The sequence below is a fragment of the Chelon labrosus genome, assembly GCF_963514085.1.
Source record: "Chelon labrosus genome assembly, chromosome: 1".
NCBI lineage: Eukaryota > Metazoa > Chordata > Actinopteri > Mugiliformes > Mugilidae > Chelon > Chelon labrosus.
The window spans coordinates 32,511,204-32,536,512 of record NC_140337.1 but is presented as its reverse complement, the minus strand read 5'-3'; the positions used below and the strand labels follow the sequence as shown (position 1 = coordinate 32,536,512).

At 43.0% G+C, this 25,309-nt stretch overlaps 2 protein-coding genes across 2 annotated transcripts in view; one reads left to right on the top strand and one right to left on the bottom strand.

The window, feature by feature from the left end:
- The window catches only part of LOC311487315 (muscle M-line assembly protein unc-89-like), a 65,737-nt gene extending 44,798 nt beyond the window's left edge, over nucleotides 1–20,939 (bottom strand). The window contains exons 1-2 of the mRNA XM_084543550.1: nucleotides 20,796–20,939; nucleotides 7,633–7,992 (exon numbers count right to left, since the gene is read on the bottom strand). Of these exons, the coding sequence (XP_084399676.1) occupies nucleotides 7,633–7,992; nucleotides 20,796–20,868 (433 nt within the window). The 5' untranslated portion in view covers nucleotides 20,869–20,939. The remainder of the gene's footprint in view (nucleotides 1–7,632; nucleotides 7,993–20,795) is intronic.
- A 762-nt stretch (nucleotides 20,940–21,701) lies between these two features.
- LOC311492780 (high affinity immunoglobulin gamma Fc receptor I-like) lies at nucleotides 21,702–24,899 on the top strand (the record flags this gene model as incomplete). Its single annotated transcript, XM_084551184.1, has 6 exons — nucleotides 21,702–21,771; nucleotides 22,638–22,898; nucleotides 22,978–23,223; nucleotides 23,309–23,494; nucleotides 23,579–23,665; nucleotides 24,856–24,899. The coding sequence occupies 6 exons, from the start codon at nucleotides 21,702–21,704 to the stop codon at nucleotides 24,897–24,899; spliced, it is 894 nt and encodes a 297-aa protein (XP_084407310.1).
- Nucleotides 24,900–25,309: the final 410 nt, after the last annotated feature.

Sequence of the window (25,309 nt, the reverse complement as noted above, 5' to 3'; positions counted from 1 at the left end):
CTCAGCTTCAAGCACGATTTACAAAACCTCTGACTCCTCTTGCAAAATCAAACTTTGGCCTCAAAACAGTTTTACCTGTGCCCAAAATGAAACTTTGGCCTCAAAACAGTTTTACCTGTGCTCAAAATCAAACACTGCTCTCAAATAATAAACAAATTGCTCAAAATTATATACACTATCAAGCAGTCAGTAAACAATGCACCAAAAAATAGAAAACACATTGTTCAAAACATATAGTTCTCAGGGAGAAGTACATTTTTAATCTCAAAACAAATTTCATATGTTTCTGTCATTATACAAAAAGCTCAAAATTGATCAGAAATTACTGTGTTTTGCTCTTTGCATTTTTTTTTGTTCTTCCTCCTTCTTGTACCCTTATTTTTACAGTGCTGTACCCTGCATCTCAAAAACTTTATCTCTGTGATACTGTGATTCTTGTTCTTTGATGATATGAACCTGTAACCAGTCGAAATCTATTGAGCAGTCAGTACTGAAAACAAATGGAAAGCACAATGTTCAGGGCCATACAATTTGTTTATTGTACCATATACAGCCTACAATGCACTGTGCTACAGTATACAATGAAAGTGACAAAAATCAAAGGACTAAACACGTGATCAATGGGCTTCTTCTTGTCTTTGGGCTGGGTCAGGCCAGAGCACTTCATCGACATCACATACAATATTTTCCCTCCTGAGGCAACGGGGGAAAAAGCCTCTGGTGTGCCGTATCCAGCCCTGACATGATTCCTCACCTATATCACCACAGGCTAAATCCATGGCTTGCAGCAGATTTACTCTGGTGTAGGGCTGTCTATCATACACTTTCCATCTCCAAGAGGAGAAAAACTCCTCAATCGGATTCAGGAAAGGCGAGTATGGAGGGAGGTACAGGTTCATAAACTGCCCATTGATGGTAAACCATTCCCTCACTTGAGCAGCTCGGTGGAAGCTGACATTGTCCCACACTATTACATAGGTGGGCATGGGATCTAGCTCTTGACCCTGCTGCTCTTGAACCTGCTGCTCAAATAATACATCTCTTAGACTGACAAGAAATCTGAGAAGATGCTGGGTGTTATAAGGCCCCAATGTAACATGCTATTGTATAACACCATGGTTGCTGATAGCAGCACAGATTGTGACATTGCCACCTCGTTGTCCAGGGACTTCAACAATGGCCCGCTGTCCAATAACGTTTCGGCCTCTCCTTCTCCTCTTTTGAAGATTGAAGCCTGCTTCATCGACAAAGATGAACTCATGGGGTCTGTTCAAGGATTCCAAGTCAAATATTGTCTGTGTAGAAATACAATATACTGTATGTAGAATTGTGTAAGTTGTACAGAGACAGTGCTATGCTGTAGAGTACAATTAGGCCTAATGTATGCACTTCTGATTCATATACATTGCACTGAAGAGTAATATCTTTTACACAGTATGTGTCGACAATCTGGATTACAGTAAATGTGTCTGGATGTACACTTACTTGCACATACTGAGCTCGCAGTTCTTTCACCCTTGGTGAGTTGCGCTCAAAAGGTACTCTGTAAACTTGTTTCATTCGCATCCTGTTACGATAGAGGACACGGTCAATTGTGGAAATGCTCACACTGTCGATTCCCTGGAAGTGTGTGTTGTCTTGTATCACTCGTTCCTGGATTTCTCTGAGTCGTATTGTGTTATTTTGAAGGACCATGCCCACTATTATGGTCTCTTGCTCCTGAGTGAATATAGCTGTCCTTCCACCTGCACGTGGCAGCCTTGCAATTCTATAAAAAGTAGATATACAGTTACAAAAAACATTCATGCAGTGCAATACAGTGATGAATTTTACAAATTTCTACTGGAACAGCTGCATGTACTGTAGTACAGTAAATTTATTATTACAAAAATACAGTAGTATACTGTACCTGTTCTCTTCTCTGAATGTCCTTACTATGGTGGACACAGAAAATCGGCTCAAATTGGGTTGCACTCTAAGTCCTGCTTCCCTCATTGTCAGTCCATGGACAACAACATGGTCTATGATTGTTGCTCGAACTTCATCGGATATTTCCACTCTTTGTCTTCCTCTTCCTCTTCCTCTTCGTCCTCCTCTTTCTATTTCTTGCCCTCCTCCTCTTTCTCCTCATCCCCCACCTCGCATACGCACTCGTCCTCGTCCTCTCACATAAATTCTTCTGTCCATTCTCACACTTTCTCATTCCCACCTTCAACAACCTGTTTGCTCTCTGAACTGGCTTATATTGGTTGTCACATCATTTGAAACAAGTGAAATCAGTTTTGACTGATTGTGTTCAATCAATGACATTTCTGCTCTCTTTATATGTAATTGTTGCCACTTGTGTTTACCAGTATGATTGACATGTGCATTAGAGTGCAGAATGTGTTTTAAGAATGAGAATGTGTTCAGAGTTTTGCTAAACCATGTGAAATGGTTTAAGGTATTGACAACAGACTGAACAGTTAGCTTAATGAGTTCAAGCAACTGAGAACTTTCTTCAGCCAATGGATTTTAGTGTTTTAGCAACTGAGAAAAACTGTAAAAACAAGTAGTAAAATCTTAAAATCAATTCTAAAACTCACGGGCAGCCAGTGGAGAGTGGCGAGGGTTGGAGATATGTGGTCACTTCTCTTAGTACCTGTTAAAAGCCTGGCAGCTGCATTTTGAATGAGTTGCAGTGTACGGATGTTTCCCTTGCTGATCCCAGCGTACAGAGCATTGCAGTAGTCAAGTCTTGACGATATAAAAGCATGGACAACCTTCTCCAAGTCAGCGGAAGAGAGGAAAGAACGGATTCTTGCTAGCTGTCCGATGTGAGAGCAGTGATTAGAAGTGATTGATGGTGTCTCAAAATACTATAGTCAAGTACACTTATTACAACTTAATTATATCTGATATATTAAGTATCACTTATGACATAACATTAGCATATAAAGTGCATTTTTAGTACTGAAATAGAACATTTAAATTACTAACTCGACTTTACCACAGCTGGATCAGCAGCTGACTGATTACTGTAGGACTCATTAGAACATGGACATTATTTCTAAGGTCAGTCAGCTGATCAGTCTGTTAGAGAGTCATCAGTTCATCAGTTAACCTCTGACCACTGACCTGTATCTACAGTACTGACGTCTGACCTGTATCTACAGTACTGACCTCTGACCTCTGACCTGTATCTACAGTATTGACCTCTGACCTCTGACCTGTATCTACAGTACTGACCTCTGACCTCTGACCTGTATCTACAGTACTGATCTCTGACCTCTGACCTGTATCTACAGTACTGACGTCTGACCTCTGACCTCTATCTACAGTACTGATCTCTGACCTCTGACCTGTATCTACAGTATTGACCTCTGACCTCTGACCTGTATCTACAGTACTGACCTCTGACCTCTGACCTGTATCTACAGTACTGACCTCTGACCTCTGACCTGTATCTACAGTACTGACCTCTGACATAGAGCTTCACTTGTTTCATCATCAGGATGTCTCTCTTCTTGTTGTAGACGGTGCAGGTGTAGATGCTGTGTCTCTCTGTGGGGTATATCAGGGTCAGACTGAGGTCTCCAGTTTTCAGCGGGTCTTCATTCATCTTCGTTCTGTTTCTGTAAAACAGGTTCTGGTCCTCAAGCTGGTCAGAGCCGTTCTGATACACATGGACCATCCTGTATCTGTCCATCCACTCCACTTTAGCGTCTTCAGGCAGGTGAGCTGTGGTTTTCCAGGTCAGCTGGACAGACTTCTCCCCTGAATCCACCACCACCTGGAGGACTGAGAGGACAACAAATCCCATCATCAGCTGTAGAGACAGCAGCAGCAGCTCTGAGCACATTGAAGAGAAATATTTGGAGTGAAACATGTTTGACTGGTTCCAGTCTGAAATATGTCCCATTCTCCATTGAGCAGAGACAGTGTTGTCTTTGGTGTCTTGGTGTCTGTCCAATCATGTGACATCAGTAACATGTTTACAACATTAATGTCCAGGAAGATACCCCCCCCCCCCCCCCACACACTTTACCACAGCTGGATCAGCAGCTGACTGATTACTGTAGGACTCATTAGAACATGGACATTATTTCTAAGGTCAGTCAGCTGATCAGTCTGTTAGAGAGTCATCAGTTCATCAGTTAACCTCTGACCTCTGACCTGTATCTACAGTACTAACCTCTGACCTCTGACCTGTATCTACAGTACTGACCTCTGACCTCTGGCTTGTATCTACAGTACTGACCTCTTACCTCTGACCTGTATCTACAGTACTGACCTCTGACCTGTATCTACAGTACTGACCTTTGACATAGAGCTCCACTTCTTTCTTCATCAGGATCTTTCTCTTCTTGTTGTAGACGGTGCAGGTGTAGGTGTTGATGTCTCTCTCTTTGGGGTATTTCAGGGTCAGACTGAGGTCTCCAGTTTTCAGGTTTTTCTTCATCTTCGTTCTGTTTCTGTAAATCTGGTCCTGGTCTTCAAGCTGGTCAGAGCAGTTCTGATACACATGGACCTTCCTATTTTTTCCGTCCGTCCACTCCACTTTAGCGTCTCCAGGCAGGTGAGCTGTGGTTTTGCAGGTCAGCTGGACAGACTCCACCCCTGAATCCACCATGACCTTGTAGACTGAGAGGACAACAAATCACATCATCAGCTGTAGAGACAGCAGCAGCAGCTCTGTTGGTAACAGGACGTCTCTGTCCATCCTTGTCTATGTGTCTCATGTTGGTGGAGGACTCTCAGTGTTCAGTTTGTTTGAGGACGTGGATCAACCAGGTGACCTGAGCTCACCTGACGTCTGTCACACCTCTGACACAAACCAGTGGAAACTAGTTTGTGACTGAACACCAATTTTCTTCTTCAGGACATTTGGAGCAGTTACCAAAGAAGAAGTCAGGAACTAATGAGGAACCAATCAGATGAATGGATGAGGAAGAACCCTAACCCTCTGCTCTGGTTTTACTGGGACTGGGAGAGACCTGGACTCATGAGCTCAGAGCTCAGGTCCTGATTGAGGACGTCAGGAGCTTCTGATTAGAGCTGGATTGTGTCTCCGTTTGTTCCTGATGTCTTCCTGACTCGTTCCTTGGTAACTAGTCAAAGCGTCCTGTAAAGTGCTGCAGACATGTTTGATGAAGAGTTTCTGACTTCTGGAACTAAACCTGGAAGTTTCTCTTCAGCTCTCTGTAGCAGCTGTTTGAACTCTGAACTCTTTCAGCAGCTGGAACAAGTCTCCTCCACAGGACACATGTTACCATCAGCATTATGGGTAGTGTAGTAGTAGAGACTCACCTGACATGAAGTAGTGTCGAAAATGAAACAAAAGACCCCCAATGACACCAAGAACAACCAGGAGAACTAGGAGAGCCAGGAGAACTATTGTCCAGATTGGAAATCGTTCTGTGGAGAAACATAAAGAACAACATGACCTCTGACCTCTGACCTGTATCTACAGCAGCTGGTTTGTTGCTGACCTTTGACCTGCAGATGTACATCTCTCAGTCTCTGGTATCCAATCCTAAAGTCTGTGACGGAGCAGGTGTAGGTTCCACTGTCAGACGGTTGGAGGTTCCTCAGATTCAGGCTGAGGTCTCGAGCTGTCAGAGCATCAGCCATGCTGAGGTTTCGAGTTGTCAAGGCGTCAGTCTTCATGGATGTCCGGTCGCTGTAAAGCTGGTTTTGGTTTTTCAGGTCATCACCTTCTGTCTGACGCTGGTGGACGGTTGAAGGACTGAGGTCGTAGCGGATCCACTCCACTGTGGGGGTGTCCAGGTTTGAAGCTAGAAACTCACAGGGCAGCAGGACAGACTTGTCCCCCTCATACCCTTCCACTGAGCTAAACTGGGAAACTGTGAGGACACAGAGACAGAGAAGGTTCATGTCAGCAGCTCATCTCATGTCTGGTCCATCCTCAGGTCAAACACAGATCAATGCAGCAAACATTAAAACTGAAGCCTCAACATGTTGTTGTGCTTTATGACAATAACATGGTTATTAACAATAATAATCACTGTTACTGTTCCAAGTGTTAACACAACACAATGAATGACTCCATGGTCCCAACACTGAGTCTGAATGAAGCAACATTTCATCCACATCTGTTGCTGCTGTCAACAAGAAGACCACAGCAAAGCAGGATGATTACTGAATATTATGAACATTAAACATAGAAGAAGCTGAAGAAACAGTCTGCAGACTCCCTGTTGAACACTAAATATCAGGCAGAGTCAGTGTTGTTTTCGTCAACGATGACGATGACGAAATTATTTCGTTGACGCCCCTTTTTTTCATGACGATATGTTGTGGGTGGTCTGTCAGACGTTCAAAATGCATGACATTTCTGCCTATTGTCTATCAAAAGCTAGAAAGTATCAGCAATGGTGCTGCATCCTATCCTTGTTTGGCCACGCCCACCACATGGCATCATGTCAGCATCTGTGCACATTCTGCACAACACGCCTGCCGTCACAGTCACACTAAATGATGGACCTTAGTGGCAGCAGCAAGGGCCTTCGTGGTCAGAAATGACGAGATGATCTATGGCAGGGGTGCTCATTACGGTAGATCACGAAGGTAGTGTGGGTAGATCGTGTGCCACTGAAAGTTTTTTTTAGATGTTAGTATAAAACATTTATCTGTTGCAACTCCAAAACAAACAGCAAGACAAACGTTCATCTCTATTTATTTTTCAGCAAAACTTCAACAACAACTCAAGACCAGCGTCTTTCTTAAAGAGACAGCACTATTTTTGTAAAGGTGCAGTGCACCAGTTTTTCTTGATAAAAAATAAAACAGGAGATGGATAGAGCTTTTAACACTGCAGCACCAATTAATATGACTATATATACACTGTTACCATTTTATCTGTGTGTAATGCATAATCCTTATAGTAGATCAGAAAGTATTTGCTGTTGGGTGGAAAACTTGTCTAAAACCATTCCTTTATTATTGTAATTATTGGTGAAAATACTTTCTTTTTTTTCGTTTTAACTGAAATTGACTAAAACTAGACTAAAATCTTTTTGAGTTTTCGTTGACTAAAACTAGACTAAAACCTTTTTGAGTTTTCGTCGACTAAAACTAGACTAAAACCATCACATATAGAAATGACAAAAATGTGACTAAAACTAATTAGCATTTTCATCCAAAAGACTAAGACTAAATCTAAAATGGCTGCCAAAAACAACACTGGACAGAGTACACACTGATGAAGCTAAAGCACATCATCCAGGTCACTCCTGGGTTAGACAGCTCAGTGGTTTGAAGAAGACTTAGCATCTGTAGGCCTTCATCAGAGTCCTAGTGGTTCTCTTCTTCTTCAGGACACATTTTACTAGTTAACAGAATATTCAGTCATGTTTCTAATAGAGGTGTTTTACAGTGTTGGAGCTGTTAGGTCATAAAATGATGAGCAGAGGAATAAATGAAGAGCTTCCACTGAGTCCTTCCTCTGTGGATACAGTCCTGCTGTTTGCTGAGTGTTGAAGGTCAGCTGCTACAGTGGGTTGCTCATGTCTGCTGGATGTCCAGCATTGTTAACTCCTGTCTGTCCTCAAGAAACAGCAGCAGGACACTCAGAGTTCAGCTTCAACTCTGATCAGAGACAAAGACACAAACTCAACTCTACTCACTCACCTGGTGGAACTACATCCAGTCTGATGGTGCTGATGGGGACAGAGTCCAAAAAGGTTCTCTTCCTGCGATTTGATTTAGTTTCAACACGACACTCGTATGTTCCACTGTCAGCAATCGTCACATTCTTCACTACCAAAGACACGTCTCCATCCTTCAACTGTCTGTCCTGTAGATCCACTCGGTTCTTATAAGATGGATGCTGGTGTGCTGGAGCTAACTGATCATCTCGATATAAAAGAACATATTCATCTTCCTTCAGGTCAGTTCTGCTCCACTCTACAACTCTGACAGTTTCGTTGTTCAGAGCTTTACATGGTAGAGAGACAGTCTGTCCAGGATCAGCTCTGATGGCTCTCTTTTCTGAAGGAAACAAGACAGAGCAGAGAGGTTAAAGGTCAACATGCAGCAGCCAGTCAGTGGGAGGAGCTACCAAAGAGAGGACACTGGTCTCTGGACCTAACTGTTGATGAGCTTCAAGAACAGAGCCAGCAACAATCAGTTGTAGATGAGTGATGGTTTCAACATCTGTCTAGAGCAGTCTGAGGACTATCAACTGTTCCATGTCCCAAAGAAGAGACATTAGAGTCCAGGAAGTGAGCAGTAGATGAATTGTTGTGGTGAGGATAATCCTCAGTGTGTTTTTTTTTTTTTTTTTTTTGATCTGTGATGGACTAACGGTTTCTGATCTGCGCCCACAGACACCTTGGCTAGTGCTACCATAATGGAAGCTATGTTGGCCTTGGCCAACATACAGGACATGGTCGCTACACTATCGATAGACCAGGACACAAAAATACAGAGCCTCTTCGACGAGTTATGTCAAGAAATAAATATAGTCCGCTCTGAAGCTCTGGAGATGGCTAACCAGGAGCTCAAGCTACATGCTACATCGATACGTAGCCTGGAAGATGGGGCTAACCACTTATCCAACCAGGTCATTGAACTGAGACACAGCTCACATCGCTGTCAAGGAAGTCAAGCAGTTAACATCTAAGACAGAAAATCTGGAGTCAAGGCAGTGCAGAGATAATTGTTGTATTATTGAAGTGGAGGAAAGCCTCTAGGATACAGTGGCTTGCAAAAGTATTCATACCCCTTGCACTTTTCCACATTTTGTCACATTACGACCACAAACATAAATAGATTTTGTTGGAATTTTATGTGAAAGACCAACACAATGCAGCACACAATTGTGAAGTACAAAGAAAATTATACATGATTTTATTCATATTGTTACAAATAAAAAACTGAAAAGTGCAGTGTGCAAAAGTATTCAACCCCCCTGAGTCAATACTTTGTGGAACCGCCTTTTGCTGCAATTACAGCTGCAAGTCTTTTGAGGTATGTCTCTACCAGCCTGGCACATCAAGAGACTGCAAATTTTGCCCATTCTTCTTTGCAAAACACCTCAGTCAGCTCAGTCAGATTAGATGGAGCGCATTTGTCAACGGCTGTTTTCAGATTTTGCTACAGATTCTCAATTGGACTTAGGTCTGGACTTTGACTGGGCCATTCCAACACATGCCCTGCCGAAGAAAAGCACCCCATAACATGATGCTGCTACCCCCATGTTTTGGGCTCATCTGACCAGAGCACCTTCTTCCAGATGTTTGCTGTGTCCCCCACATAGCTTCTGGCAAACATTCTTCGGCACTTCTTGTGGTTTTCTTTTAACAATGGCTTTCTTCTTGCCACTCTTCTGTAAGGGCCAGATTTGTGCAGTGCACGACCAATAGTTGTCCTGTGGACAGCTTCCCCCACCTGAGCTGTGGACCATTGCAGTTCGTCCAGAGTCACCATGGGCCTCTTGGCTGCATCTCTGATCAATGCTCTCCTTGTTCAGCCTGTAAGTTAAGGTGGACAGTTGTGCCATACTCTTTCCATTTCCGGATGATGGATTGAACAGTGCTCCTTGAGATGTTCAAAGCTTGGGAAACCTTTTTTATAGCCTAACCCTGCTTTAAACTTCTCTGCAACTTTGTCCCTGACCTGCCTGTCAATTTTTTGCACATTTACAATAATATTTGTCAACCTAGAGATATTTTAAATATTTAAATCCAAATGTTAAATGTTACACCTAAATATTAAATGTTAAATCTAAATGCTGAATCTAAATCTAAATGTAAAATCTAAATGTAAAATCTAAATGTTAAATCTAAATCTAAATGTTAAATCTAAATCTAAATGTAAAATCTAAATGTAAAATCTAAATGTTAAAAATAAATCTAAATCTAAATGTTAAATCTAAATCTAAATCTAAATGTTAAATCTACATGTTAAATCTAAATCTAAATCTAAATGTTAAATCTAAATGTTAAATCTAAATGTTTCAGGTGAAACTAAATATTTAACTAATATGCAAATTCAATGCCGGTGACTGGAAGTACCAAAATAAAAGCTCGAGGAGGTCAGAGTGTGTTTAGAGTGGCAAATAACGAATAAAACCCATCTTATCCGGGGAAATGGACTCTTGGACATGGATTATCGTGATAATAACTACCTAAAATAACAAACACGTTTGGAGAAACTTTATTTGAAGAGTACTTTGAGTTTTTAGTATCACTTTTATGAAGGGTGCGGGACTTATGACTTATGACCTGTAGCCACTACAGCCAGCCACAAGGGGGCTCACTTTGACTGATCTGTCATGGTCGCGGGTGTAGGATCTTCTACAACCAACCGCTTCATTTCAAACAAGTTTGATTTTCTTGCGAGCACACGATTTGTGATGGGTGGGTCGTCGTGAGGTGTTAATCTCTCCTCGTTACCCCACGTATACTGCACGAAGCACGACACGCGATTGAGCCGAAATTCGGCCCGATTCAAAAAATAGTCGCATGAGTGGCAAATCGCCTCAAAATGAGCCGACAATCGCACAGTGTATGCCCGGCAATAGCGACAGCAACCGCCACAGGGCCACCACAGGGCACTTCGGTAAGTATGTTTTCCAAATGTAGCATTGGATTCTTGTCAAGGCTAACTTAACTAAACTAGCTAACGGTAGCCAGTAGAGATTTGCTACTAGCACCATTGCACTTTATGTGTAAACAACAGTAAAACTCACACCGGTAAGTGACGCAGTGCGAAGTGACGAACTCATGAGCTGAAAAACAAGGTGTGCAAATGTGAGTTCAAGATTACGTGAAGATGTTCTGAGCAGCAAAGCATAAATTGTATGTTTTAGCGTTACAGCTAACGGAGGTCATATGTAAATCTGCCTCTGTCCTCAGTCAGACATCTCACCTAGGCTTACCTGCTGGCCTTTACTCACAAGATAAAACCGTTCTCTGCTCGGCTAGAGAGAGAGTTATGCTGATGGACGAGGTAGTCACAATGATAAAGACATTTCATTTAATGTGTATAAGGTACCAGAGTGTATACTGTAAAAAAAACATTAAAATGTATCTTTTTGTTTCTACATTTTCCTGCTTTTTTGTCCTTTGCCAATCACATCCCTGGTTTTTGACTGCTGGGCGTATAAACATTAAAAACACATGAAAGATAATGTTGCTAATATTTTGCTAAGGTCTCTTCAGGCTCCCACCAGCTACAATACCACACCTGGGCCAGCCACACCCACCACCTCCACTGGGACGTCATACCGCTCGGTATACTTTCATGCTCATGTAACCTAGCTGGCTGTTTGTTTGTTTTTTAAACTGTGTGGTGTAATGTTTCCGCGTTAGTTCCAATCATGGTGGCATATTTTACACAACACCAGTATTTTGATTTATTAAATTGGTTATTGACAAAAAAAAGGTTGATGAACCACCTGGTAATCGATCAATAGTATAGAGACCCCATGATGGATTGATGATGCTATCAGCTAGTTGGTTTGCATCTACAGTTTGCATTCACTATGAACTAAAAACTTATTGCTCTCTTATAATGCACAGGTGTCTCTGTGTTCATTGATTTCAAGTTCCCCTTCCATTAGTTCCTCAAAGGCCTGCTAGACACTCACGTTTTGTGAGAAAAAACAACGCCTGCAAACACTATACAAGAGATGTTGTGTGCTTGCCTTTTTCTTCAGCATCAACATTCCACATTCCCAGGGGAGACTGAAGAGCAAATTTGGCACAAGATGGCCTTATTGGGAAGATTTTCTTTACTTTGGGGCACACCTCCCACTTGCACTTGGCCCACATGCCTGAAAGAATTCCAGCCCTTATGAGGCCCACATCCGGCATCCAACATGTGTGCCACATAAGGCCCACATCTCAGCCAAACTGCAACCAGAGCTGGCCCTAATGTGGACCAAACCATTTTCAGAAGTGGTTCCTGATGTCAGCTTTAACTCAGCCACTAAATTTATGTCCCATATATCTTCATATTCTTTTTTTTTATTCATATTCACTCGGGTATATATATATATATATATATATATGGTGGAGGAGTTTGAGTGTCCTAATGACCCTAGGAGCTATGCTGTCCGGGGCAATTTGCCCCTGGTAGGGTCTCCCAAGGCAGATTGGTCTTAGGCAAAGGGCCAGACTAAGAACGGTTCAGAAGACCCTTGATGAGGAAAAAGAGCAAGAGAAAGTGTACCCGGACCGGTTACCGGGGCCCCACCCTGGAGCCAGGCCTGGGGTTGGGGCTTGTGGGCGAGCGCCTGGTGGCCGGGCCTTTATCCATGGGGTCCGGCCGGGCCCAGCCCGAACGGGCGACATGGACTCGCCTCCCTGTAGGCCCACCACCCGCAGGAGGTTCATGAAGGGTCCGGTGCTTTGTGGATTGGGCAGCAGACCAAGGTGGGGGCCTTGGCGGTCTGATCCACGGTTATGGAAGCTGGCTTTTGGGACATGGAATGTCACCTCTCTGGCGGGGAAGGAGCCCGAGCTTGTGGAAGAGGTGGAGCGCTATCGACTAGATATAGTCGGCCTCACCTCGACACATAGCGTCGGGTCTGGAACCCAAGTCCTTGAGAGGGGTTGGACTCTCTTCTTTGCTGGAGTCACTCAGGGTGAGAGGCGGAAGGCCGGGGTGGGCATTTTGCTTGCCCCTGGACTATCTGCCTGTACGTTGGGGTTCTCCTGGATGGACGAAAGGGTTGCTTCCCTACGCCTGGGAGACTTCAACGCTCATGTGGGCAACGACAGCGTGACCTGGAGGGGCGTGATTGGGAGGAACGGCCTGCCTGATCTGAACCAGAGCGGTGTTCAGTTATTGGACTTCTGCGCGAGTCGCAGTTTGTCCATAACTAACACCATGTTCGAACATAAGGTTGTTCATCGGTGCTCTTGGCACCATGACGGCCTAGGTCATAGGTCGATGATTGACTTTATAGTCGTATCATCTGACCTGCGACCGTATGTTCTCGACACTCGGGTAAAGAGACGAGCAGAGCTGTCAACTGATCACCACCTGGTGGTGAGTTGGATCAGATGGCAGGGGAAGACACCACGTAGACCTGGTAGGCCCAAACGAGTAGTAAGGGTCTGCTGGGAACACCTGGTGGAAGAACCTGTCAAGATGGTCTTCAACTCCCACCTCCGGCAGAGCTTCAACCGTGTCCCGGGGGTGGTGGGGGACATTGAGTCCGAATGGGCCATGTTCGGCTCCACCATTGTGGAGGCGGCTGTTTCAAGTTGCGGCCGCAGGGTCGCTGGTGCTGGTATATTTGCAACATGCCCACAGTTCAGCGGCACACATCCACAGCCACGCGTCGTATAATTATTAAGTCGTTAGATTAGTCGACTAATCAAAAAAATAATCGCTAGATTAATCGTTTGAAAAATAATCGTTTGGGACAGCTCTAGTCTGGACTATACTCCAACACTTGATTGAGCTCACAGAAGCCTGCTGCCCAGATCCCCCGCGACCGATCGCTGTTAAGTTTCACTATTTTCAAGAAAAGACGGATGTCTTGAAAAAAGCGTTAAGCCGGCGCCTGGTTCTACATAACAACAAGCCAATCTACATCTATCCAGACTACACTGCTGCTGAGAGGAAACATCGGGCTGCCTTCAAGCGAGAGGGCTGCTGAGCCACTGCCCTAACACCTGGTTTGGTCTGCTGTTCCCCACAAAGTTGAAAATCACCGTCCCAAATGGACAACAGAGATTATTCATCAACCCTGCTGAAGACACTTGCAAAGCGAAGATGCAGGTAAACATAAATGTACTTTATTTATATAGCACTTTAAAACAACCCACAGGTTGTTTTACAAACGATCAAACAACGATTAGAAAAAACACACCAGAGACAATAAATATAAGTAAAAGTAAGATAAAAAATGAAAACAATAAAAAAGTAAAATAAAATAAAATAACATAAAATAAAAGTGTCACCACACTACCGGGTAAAAAGCCATTCCAAATAAATAATTTTTTAATTTATTTTTTTCACACAGAAACCACACAGAAACGCGTATTGGTCTAAACGCAGATGTTTTGCATCGTTTTGGCCGATCGTCCACACGAATCCTGTAAACGCATTGCCCTAAAACGCACTTTTCTGAAACCGGGTCCCAGGGTGGAAAAATTCGCAAACGCACCTCTTGGGTTTTCGTGTGGATGGCGAAAACGGAGAAGAGCGTTTCGATGATGTCATCACCACACCCCTCGAGCAGCTTTCCACCTCTTATATCCCGCGAGACGTCTCATAACAACATCAACAACAATGCCGGACTACATGCTCATGTTCCTGCTGGAGAAGATAGTGAGCCTATTAGGGTTACCAGGGCAAAATATCATTTCTCCTTGAGTTTGGTTTCTTCTAAAGCCGATTTGTAAACAGCGCTCAAGCTTTATGCGCATGCTCCGCCTCTTCCTCTCCGTTTTTGGTGAATTTCTGAAACTGAAACAGCGCCACCTATAGGGCTGGATATGAAGTAGCGTTTTCAGTTGTGTTGAAACGGATCTGTGTGGACGCAGATATTCTTGAAACGATGGCAGGGAAAATGGAGAGGGAAAAGATCGTTTTTGTACGTGTAGACGTGGCCTCAGATAAGAGTGCCACATCAACATCCTTTCTTTTTAATAATTCTAGAACTTTCAAGCGTTTAGATAGTGAGTTTAATCCCCTAACATTAAGGGATTGTATAGTGCAATTAGCCATCCAGATGACCTCTGACCAGAATGAAATGTAATCCTGATATATGATTAGTATAACATCCCTAAAAATATAGCAATTCAACCAAAAATACCCAGCGAGCCACGGCATAAAATATAACAAAATGAAAAGCCAAATGGTAATCAAATGGTAAAGAGACTGTTGACTGATAATAGATCGCTGGGTGAAAGTCCATCCAAGATCGACTCCCTGTGGATGAAAGATCAGTCCATGCCTTCAACGGACAGAGCTGGACCGAGCTCCAACATCTGGGCCGAGGTGTTGGTTGAAAAATGCCTCCGCAGCCCCAGCAGTGCTGAATGAGTGTCGGGACCAACTGAAGTACACCACGAGCGTTGCAGGGTACCATAGGCTGAACTTAATATCCCTCTCGTACAGCTGTGCTTTCACCTTCTTATAGGCGCTGCGCTTGGCCATCAGCCGAGCACTAAAGTCCAGGAAAATAAGATGGCCCGTCTTGGCCATCAGAGCTCTGTGACATCGCTCCAGCTCCGGAGGCTTTGTGAAGCTTTTGTCGTTCAGCACTTTCACCAGAAGCTCGGACATAAATTTCAGGGGGCACTGTCCCCACTCATTGTCCTCGGCGAAACCGAGGACCCTCAGGTTCATACGCCTCTGCCTTTTTTTTATATCCATCCGATGTATCTTTTAATCCTTCATTTTCCTTATCCAGGTCCAGCACGGTGGATTGTAGTACCTCTACAGAAGCTTCCAGCGTGGTTATCCGGTCACTGTGGTTTGAAAGTGCGCCCTCTGCCTCGATAAAATGAGCCTCAAACAATTCCACCTGGTGTTTGACAGCTTCCAGTGTTGTCTGGATCTGCAAGAGCGCTGTTTTTAGTGCTTGCGTGATGTTACTCCAGGTTTTCTCGAGGTCAGTTACCAACGTAGCTAATGTTAGCTGTTGTTGCTCCACCGTCGCCGCCTCGGTACTTCTAGTCGTTTAACCCGAAAAGGTCGTTGTCGTATGGTTATGGTCATTTTATAGGCGTAACTTTAAAAGTTAAGACGAACTCTATTCGGAAGCTCTCCTCTCCCGCATCCCCCAAATAAATAAGTTTTAAGTTTAGATTTGAAAAAGCCCAGGTCAGTGATGAGACGCATGTCAGCTGGGAGCTCATTCCAGAGCCTGGGTGTCAAGTCTGTCTACAGCGTCATGACTTCCCAAACTTGAAAAAGGAAGGACTTGACGAGACTCAGGATTTCACTCAATCTTCAGTTTAATTGTTTGTGAAGGTTCTCAGTCATCCAGGTCATGGTATATCCAAAAAAGGTTCAAAAAAGGCAACTCGACTGTAGAGTTTTTTGAGAAGACGTTTCACCACTCATCCGAGTAGCTTCCTCAGTTCTGAACTAGCTGAACTGAGGAAGCTACTTGGGTGAGTGGTGAAACGTCTTCTCAAAAAGCTCTACACTTTTTGAAACTTTTTTGCATATTCAGTTTATTTGACCAATAAACAATGAAGGTAAAAAACCGGTAGCCCTTTTGATTTCAATCCTCATCCCATGCGCTGATTAATTTGTGAAGTACTTCTTTAGCTGTTTCTGCTGTCCTCCTTCGCCTTGCACCTGGCCAAACGGTGCTGTTTTTATGTGTGCTGCCGATTAGTCTAATTCCACTCACCTGATGAGGTTGCGCCACAGAGCAGAACACCTGCTGTTACACGCACGCAGCAGCACACATGCACGCAGCCACTCCTCCAGGCAGATCGCTGCAACACCTGCCACTTGATCTTTGCATGGTCATGGTGTGACCCGGAAAGATGAGGACGACAAGGACGACGAGGCGTCGGACAGTTCGATGCAGTATGGTACCCTGGAAACCGTTCTCCTTAGACCCGGATTCTTTGGCGACAGGTTTTGGAGTCTTCACCTGAACACATCCACTTGGACAGACTTTCACATAGACATCCCTGACGATGCCTTTGGAATCTGACCTGTAAATCTGCCTGATGTTTTTGTGTCCATGTTGGAACAGCTGAGTCCAGTGCAACGCCACTTTGATCAGGAGTGCCCCAAGGCTCTATTCTTGGCCCGCTTCTGTTTTCCCTCTACTTGGATCCTCTTGGATCAATTCCACGGAAACATGACATTGCTTTCCACTTTTCTGCTGATGACAATCAAATTTATGTGCCCCTCAATCAAACACCTAAGATTGGGAACAGGATAAGATTGGGAAACTAAACTGCATGGATAACTATAGACCTATTGCCCTTGCTAGTATTTTGTCTAAAGTGCTAGAAAGGATCTTATTAACAAGAATAGAAATGTTCATTCTAACCATGGATAATCAATTTGGTTTTAAAAGAAAACATAGTACAGACGTGCATTTATGCTCTTAAAGAAATTGTTGGCCATTATAAAAGTCAAAATTCCACTGTATTTTTGTGTTTCATAGATGCGTCTAAGGCATTTGACAGAGTCAGTCATGAAAAATTATTTTTGAAACTGTCAGCCAGAGGTATTCCAAAGTTCATACTTTGGAATACCAAAAAATGGTGTTCGCCAAGGTGGCATTTTGTCTCCTATTTTGTTTAATGTCTACATGGATGACCTGTCAAGACAGCTGAACACATGTAACACAGGCTGTCTTGTTGGAAATACTGTTGTAAATCATTTAATGTATGCTGATGACCTGGTTATTTTTAGTCCGTACAGTGCTGGTCTACAAAGTTTGCTAAAGGTATGTTCACAGTATGGAAAGGATTATGACATTAAATTTAATGTCAAGAAGAGTAATGTAATGATAGTCAGGAGCAAAGAGGACAAGAGACTAGTGTTTCCTTTGTTTATTCTAGATGATAATCCGCTCATGATATGTCAGGAGACAAAGTATCTTGGGCATTTTCTTACTGATGATTGGCAGGATGATAGAGATATTTATAGGCAGTGTTCGAAGCAATATGCACAAGCTAATATGCTCCTTCGTAGGTTTAGTATGTGCTCAGTTGATGTTAAATGTTCCCTTTTCAGAGCTTTCTGTACACCTATGTATACAGCTCACCTCTGGTGTAGCTATAGGAAAAGCAGTATGCGGTGGCTCATAGTGGCCTATAATGATGGACTGAGGTTGTTGCTTCAGGTGCCCAGGTGGCACAGTGCTAGCCAACTCTTTGTTTATTTAAATGTACCCAACTGTGAAGCACTTCTAAGAAATTTAATGTATCGTTTTATGTGCCGCCTGGATAACTCGGGCAACAGCATTATTGTGGCTTTGACTAGCCCAAATAGGAGCTGCTATAGGTATTTATCCAGGCTTAGAAAACATTGGTGGGATAGCCTGCTTATGAAATTATGTGGAGCGTTGATTCCTTATCTGTGTGTCTGTCTCTTTATCTCTCTGTTTTTATCTTGTTTGTTGTCGTTGCTATGGACCGCATATTGTGTCTGGAATAAAGATTTAATAAAATAAATAAACAGACAACTACTCTGCAAATCAACTGCTAGAGTGCTTGGCAGAACTCAAGGCATGGCTGGCCATAAGTTTCTTACACTTGAACAGTAACAAGGCCGAGGTCATGCTGTTTGGGCCTAGTGATGTCTCCAAGGTCCATGCTGATTTGGGGCCTTTAAATCAGCATTTAACACAGACAGCAACTAACCTCGGTGTACGAGTTGACACCGATCTGAAATTGGATGCACAGATTAAATCAGTGGTTAAGTCCAGTTTCTTCCAACTGAGACACCTGGCCAAAGTAAAATCATTTCTTTCTCTCCATTACTTTCGAGGTTTTAATCCATGCTTTTATCACAACTCGTTTAGACTACTGCAATGCACTTTATGTTGGGCTTGGTCAAATGTCACTGTCTCGACTACAGCTGATTCAAAACACTGCTGCTCGACTTTTAACTGGTACCAAAAAGGCACGATCATGGATTGATTTTGAAATTCTTTTATTTGTATTTACACTACTCACAATAAGTTAGGGATATTGTGAGAGACTCAGTGGATGTCATACATACATTGTTTGTTTCACTTCAGAGATTTTTGAGATAGGGAGGCAATTGTATTGGGGTGATAGACACACCTCATTTTGTGTTTTCCACATAATGGTCTCACTGTGTACAGTGTGCCTTACATATTGGGGCCAATACCAAAAAATACTAAAAGACAACCATTTTCAATGTGGCATCAATTTCAACATTCTGTGGGTATAAAATTGTCAGTAAGTCATTCCAAGTTCATCATTCAAACAGCCATGAAAACACGATGTCACTTAATGGACGAGCAGCGCCACCTGGCCATAGCGCACCTTCGGGTCGGTGGCAGGCAGTCAGATGTTGCTCGTGAACTTGGTGTGTCTCAAAGTTTCATCAGCAGACTTGCATCAAGACACAGAACTACTGGCAGAGTTTGTGACAGACCCAGGAGTGGAGCCCCACGAGTGACAGACCGCAACGATGACCAGTACCTAAGGACCTATGCACTCTGCCACACAGCTGCAGGCCCATCTACGAGATGTGAGGGGTACTAGGGTTTCCAGACAAACCATTTGCAACCGACTCCACCACTTTGGCTTGAATGCCAGGCGACCGCAGGTGATTCCACTGACACCAAGACACCGCCGTGAACGTTTACAGTGGGCACAAGATCATATGACCTGGACAATGCAGCAGTGGTCGACCGTCCTGTTCACTGATGAGGTCGGGTCCCCTTGCACAGAAATGATGGTCGTCACCTCGCCTGCAACGCTGGCGATACGCCGAGGTCAACATGGTCCCCAGAGTTCGCTGTGGTGGAGGAGGTGCAACAGTCTGGGCAGGCATCACCAGTCAGCGCAAAACATATTTGGTTCTTGTAGATCATGGAACCCATCATCATCCCCCAATTCCACCAGCACACCCCCAACTTTCTGTTCATGGATGATATGCTCCACCACATCGTGCCAGAATTGTCACTGCTCGACTTCAGGAAGTCGGAGTGCCTCATATGGCATGGCCAGCATTGTCCCCTGACCTGAACCCCATAGAGCACATCTGGGACCAGCTGAAGCAGAGACTGGATGATTGTACCCCACCCCCACGTGACCTGGCAGAATTGCATGTAGCACTTGTGGAAGAGTGGAACGCATTGCCTCAGAACAACATCATGAGGCTAGTGAGGAGCATGACACGTCGCTGACAAGCTGTCATTGCGGCAAATGGTGGAAACACCCGCTACTGACATTGTCAATTTTTGTTATTTGGGGCTATCCTAGTTATTGTCAAAATTTTTGGGGTAATAAATATTAAACTAATGAAAATGGTGTTTCTTCTCATTCATTATTAGTAATATCAAAGGGAACTTTTACTTATTTCATTAAAATTCAGACCAAATAGGAAAAGCACTCATGTAAATAACAATATCCCTAACTTCTTGTGAGTAGTGTATATATATATATATATATATATATATATATACAAAAATATAAAAAACAAATACAGTATTATAAGCAAATGTTTATTTTTTTTAGTAATGTCAGAACAATATACACACCTGCACATTAAACAAATATTTAACAAATTTAAAAACTGCAGGTTACTGCAGTTCTATGCACATTGAACACTTTTGATTTTAAATGCACTGCCGTGTGTCATTCTTTTCAAGTTGTTAGTACATATACGATAGTTTGGGTCAAAATATGATCATTTTAAAGTGACAGTACAATATTGATTCATTTCCCATCTGGCAACACTGCTTACTGCTCACAGACACGTCAGTTACTTTACATGATAGACTAATATTGTCCAACCTCACACAGACACTTGTATGTACCATCAACCTTAATTCTAACTCTTTTAATAAGTTCTGTCCATCATCTGTCACTCAAAGCGACCACGCCCCTAATTATGCAGAACATTCATTCATTCGTCTTCTGTAACCTCTCTTCCTGTTAAGCTGTCATCGCTCCACTTCTATGATCCAGAGGTTGACACCGGCTACATAATATGCAAATGATATGTTAATGAGACTCTCCTTGTGTTCAGCTGTCAGTGTTTTAGCCTCATATCTAATGAAATACTGTCAGTGCTATTTCATAGTATTTAAAAATATAAGTTATACAGGCACGAAGAACAAGACTGAGAGAATAATGTAGAGCTGAGCTGACCTGCAGAGGAAGAAGCCAGCAGACAGACTGACAGCAGAGTCCAGCAGAGAGACGCAGATCTTCCAGCAGACATGTTCTCTGTCTGCTTCCGTTAAAGTCCGCCGGGAGTTTCAGAGAATATCAGAGAAGCAACGTTAGATCAGTAAATCCACAACTTTCTGTTTCTACTACGTGTGGGTGGAGCTGTGAGGCTGCAGAGTCTGAGTTGGTTCCGTCAGGGTGGAGTTGATAGGAAGGACAGAGTGCGCATGCGCCGACTCAGGCTGCAGACTTCTTGTAAATCACGTGATTTCAGAGTCTCAGAGTAACTGAGTAGATTTACTGGATGTTTAAGTATTTATCTTCAGGTTTTATTCTTTCACAGCTTTGCTTCTTTTAAACTTGTCAGTTATTTTTCAGATTAAAGTATGAACAGTAAATGAAGTCCAACATTAAAATGATGTTTAATGGTTCATGTCAATCAGTCAGCAGTCATGTGACCTTAGAGAAAAGATCAAGAGAAGATCTCAGTCCAGCTCTAATCATGTTCAAACTATGCTCATACATACATTTGATAGATTATTCCATCATGGACTTTTCATGTTTAGCTCCTTTTATTCCTTCATTAGTTGAAGAGTTTTCTAGGAGACATAAAGGCTCTGTGGTGTTTGGAGTCTTATTTGTTTGAATGTAGATTTACTTCAAGTTCTTTATCTGTGACTGAGTTTGAACCAATAGAAGAAAGAAGCCAGTCAGAGGAAGAGGGCGGGCTTTACTTGGTGTCACTGAGAAAAGATGAAAAAAGGTCAGACGAGTGAGAAGGACAATGAAGGAAACGTCTCTACAGCGTCTGCTCTGTAAGTCCACAATCTTTGACTGTTGATAACTGATGAAGGAGACATGAAAACTAGTCAGGATCAAGTCAGCATGAGGACGAGCTGCAGGTCTAAAGAGGAACTGGAATCATTTAAAGAGGAAACTGGTCAGAAAGGAACAGGTCAGCTTCAGTCAGTGATTCTATCAGTGGAACTGTCAAGTCAACACACACCTGTCTTTATGCTCTGAGCTACAAGTGGTGTGTTTGTTGAATATTCCTGCAGCACAGTCACTGTTCATAGTCAGGAGAACCATGAGGAAGCTTCAACTTCTGCTTTTAGATTCAAACTAGAGCATTAAACTTCAAGACACAACATCAGAACAGAGTCAGTTCACTTCCATCAGAGTTCCAGCTGCTGTACTCTACTGATCATTATTATATAGCACTGAGCATAGAACAGCACTGCTGCTGTTAGCGTTCCTCTTCATCTGTACCTTACCCTACGTACTCTACTGTAGTGGATGTCATCACTAATACGTTCCACTGTCTTCTGTGTCTTTGTACCATCTGCATATGTTGAACTTTATTTAGACTCAGTTCTGTGATGTTCTGTCCTGGTAGAGTGTAGATTTATATTTCTGTAGCACCACGGTCCTGGTTTTATTGCAACTCAATCAACATTTAACAGATGAAGACTTTCAGAATCCCAGCAGTTGACATAAAGTCTGTCTGGAGTTAGTGTTGAATGATTCTTTAACATCACTGAGTCCTCAGCAGTGGATCCACCAGAGATCTTAGAGGAACCAGAGATGAATGAAACTCTTCTTGATGATTTAGTTGAACTCAAACTAACCTGAGTGTCATTTCTCTTTAGTTCTGAGCTCTCTGCTGTTCAGCACAACAAACCAAGGTTAGTCAACGTCTTCATTCACTTTAAACCTGTTCAGTCCTCATCATTATTACTCAGTAGAGTCAAAGCTTTCAGTCAACATCTCTCAGAGAAAAGACATTAAATGAATCATATTGTTTCATCTGAACCCTCCCAGCTCGTCTGACTGTGAGTCCCAGCAGCTCTCAGGTCTTTAAAGAAGACTCTGTGTCTCTGAGCTGTGAGGAGGACGACAGCTCTGCTGGATGGACTCTGAGGAGAAACACCACCACAGGACAGAGGACTCAGTGTGAGGACTGGGGAAAACCAGCTGGTTCTTCCTGTACCATCAGTGGCGTCTTCACTAGGGACAGTGGAGTTTACTGGTGTGAGTCCAGAGAGGGAGCAACCAGTATCAGCATCAACCTCACTGTCTCTGGTAAGCTCAGACTGTGGAGTTAGTATTGATGAAGCTGTGTGGAAATGGATGAAATGCTGTAGTTTGTCTCTGTGTTGAGGTGGACCAGTGATCCTGCAGAGTCCTGTCCTCCCTGTGATGGAGGGAGATAACGTCACTCTGCTCTGTAAAACAAAGACCACTCCCTCCATCCTCTCAGCTGGTTTCTATAAAGATGGCTCCTTGATCAGGACTGAGTCTACAGGTCACATGACCATCTACCATGTTACCAGGTCTGATGAAGGCCTCTACAAGTGTCACATCATCAGTCATGGAGAGTCTCCATCCAGCTGGATCACTGTCACAGGTGAGGAGGTCAGAGATGATTCTTCAGCAGCTTTCAACATTAACAATGAGACAATCAGTTCATTATTAGCTTTGCTTCATTCTAGAGAAACCCACCGTCACGCCTCCTCCTACATCCACACCTCCTCCTGGTTCCTCTCCTCCTGGTTCCTCTCCTCCTGGTTCCTCCCCTCTCCACCCTGTGTTGTTGTCTCTTTCTTCTCTCTGTTCTCTGGTTCTTCTGGTTCTTCTGATTCTCCTGGTGAGACGATGCGTTCGAAGGAAACCCGAAGGTGAGACAGACTTCTGGATTTTACTCAGTTCCACATTTCATCAACAGTTTTCTTTCTTCAAATGTTCATTTTGGTTCATTTCAGCTGTTGGAGGAAACGTCCCAGAAGACATCACGTACAGTGACGTCAAAATATCACAGAACAAGAAACAACCAATCAGACGGAGCAGAGGTAGAGTTGTTATTATTATTATTAGGGGTCCATGCAACAACGTTGCCTCTGCGTCCCACTCGGGGATGACTTCGCCACAACATGGACCCCTTTATTGTGATCAGCTAGTTAATGTAGAACTTTAGAACTCTGCATGTAAAACCACTTCCTCCTGCTGACTGCACTGAACTGTGGTCTGATCAGATGGTGTGATAGTGGCACTTCTCAGTATAGTGTGGTCTCCTTTGGCTGCTCTTAGTGTGTACATGTGTGAGTTCTGTGTCTTGTTGTGAGATGTGTCAGCTTTTATAAATAGCAGCAAACTGTGGTCGTCCACTTCTCTGTTTCACAAACATTTCCACCAGAGGTGTTAAGAAGAGAAACATGAGCAGCCATTAGAGCCTCAGTTAATCTCCTCCTAATTGTACATAAATTAATTAAATGTTTGCCATAGCTGCAGTTTCAACTACTGCTGTAAATATTAAAGCTTAATTTATAGTCATGCATCACTTCTTCAGTATAGGCTGATGTGGACAAAAGAGAGAAGACATCTGAGTAACAGATGGTGTGAGGCAGGCGGGAGGACTTTCTGTCCTTGTCCAGCTTCTGAGACATGTAATCAACGGAATGCATTTTGGACCGATCACAGCTGTAGCTCTCTGTACCGCCTCAACATGTTGTGAACTTTCTGGGGTAGGATCTGAGGCAACACTGTATGTTCGTCATAGATGTAATAGTTGACTATAAATTAAACTTAAAAGTCATGTTTAATCAATATTTGCTCCAACTCCATTCTGAGTGTGAAGGGCACAGAGTAACTCAACACGGCTGAAGTGTTTTGTTAATTATAGAACGTTTCAGACACATCAGTGTACAGGTAGAAATAGAGTGGAATGATTATAGGATGTAGAAGCTGGTTAAAAGTTTTCTTAAAATCTTTTCTCTAATAAAATCTATATTTGTTTCCACAAGACAAGACTACAAATAAAGTAGCAGTATATCTGGTGTGTGCTTGGCTTGATTTACATGGTGTCTTGTGGGGTCATGCAGTGCAGAGGTTTGAGCAGAATGTTCAGACAGTTTATTGTTATACAAAGCAGCACTGGATCTACAGATACAAGAATCTGAGATCAGGTCCTGCTCATGTATACAAAACGTGTAAACGTACAACTCTGTTTGATTTACTCTGAACTGTGTGTGTCTGTGTTCAGAGGTTCCATCAGAGCCAGAGGTCGTCTACTCTTCACTGAAGTAGTCCACCAGTCCACCCACTGATGTCCAGCTGCTGCTCTGACTGGTCCCCTCAGCCCCTCTGACCACAGTAGATCCATGTTATAAATAAAGCTTTCTATTTGCTTCAACTCATCTTTCTATTTACCAGAGATTAATTCTAACTTCCACTTGTTTTATGTCTTCATTAATTTACTAACACATATTACATTTATTGTATTTCTGATTTTTTAACATCATAATAACAGCATAATTTAAATCTGTATCTCACTGCAATGATATGTATATTTTATAGTTTTCCACACTTTCAGTCCTTCATTATTAGCTTATTGTTTAAAATATTTTAACGGAATCTAATGACAATGTTGAATTATTTTATGTCTCTACTAACGTACTAACACAATAACTTGTATTTAATTTGTGATTTCTTTTACT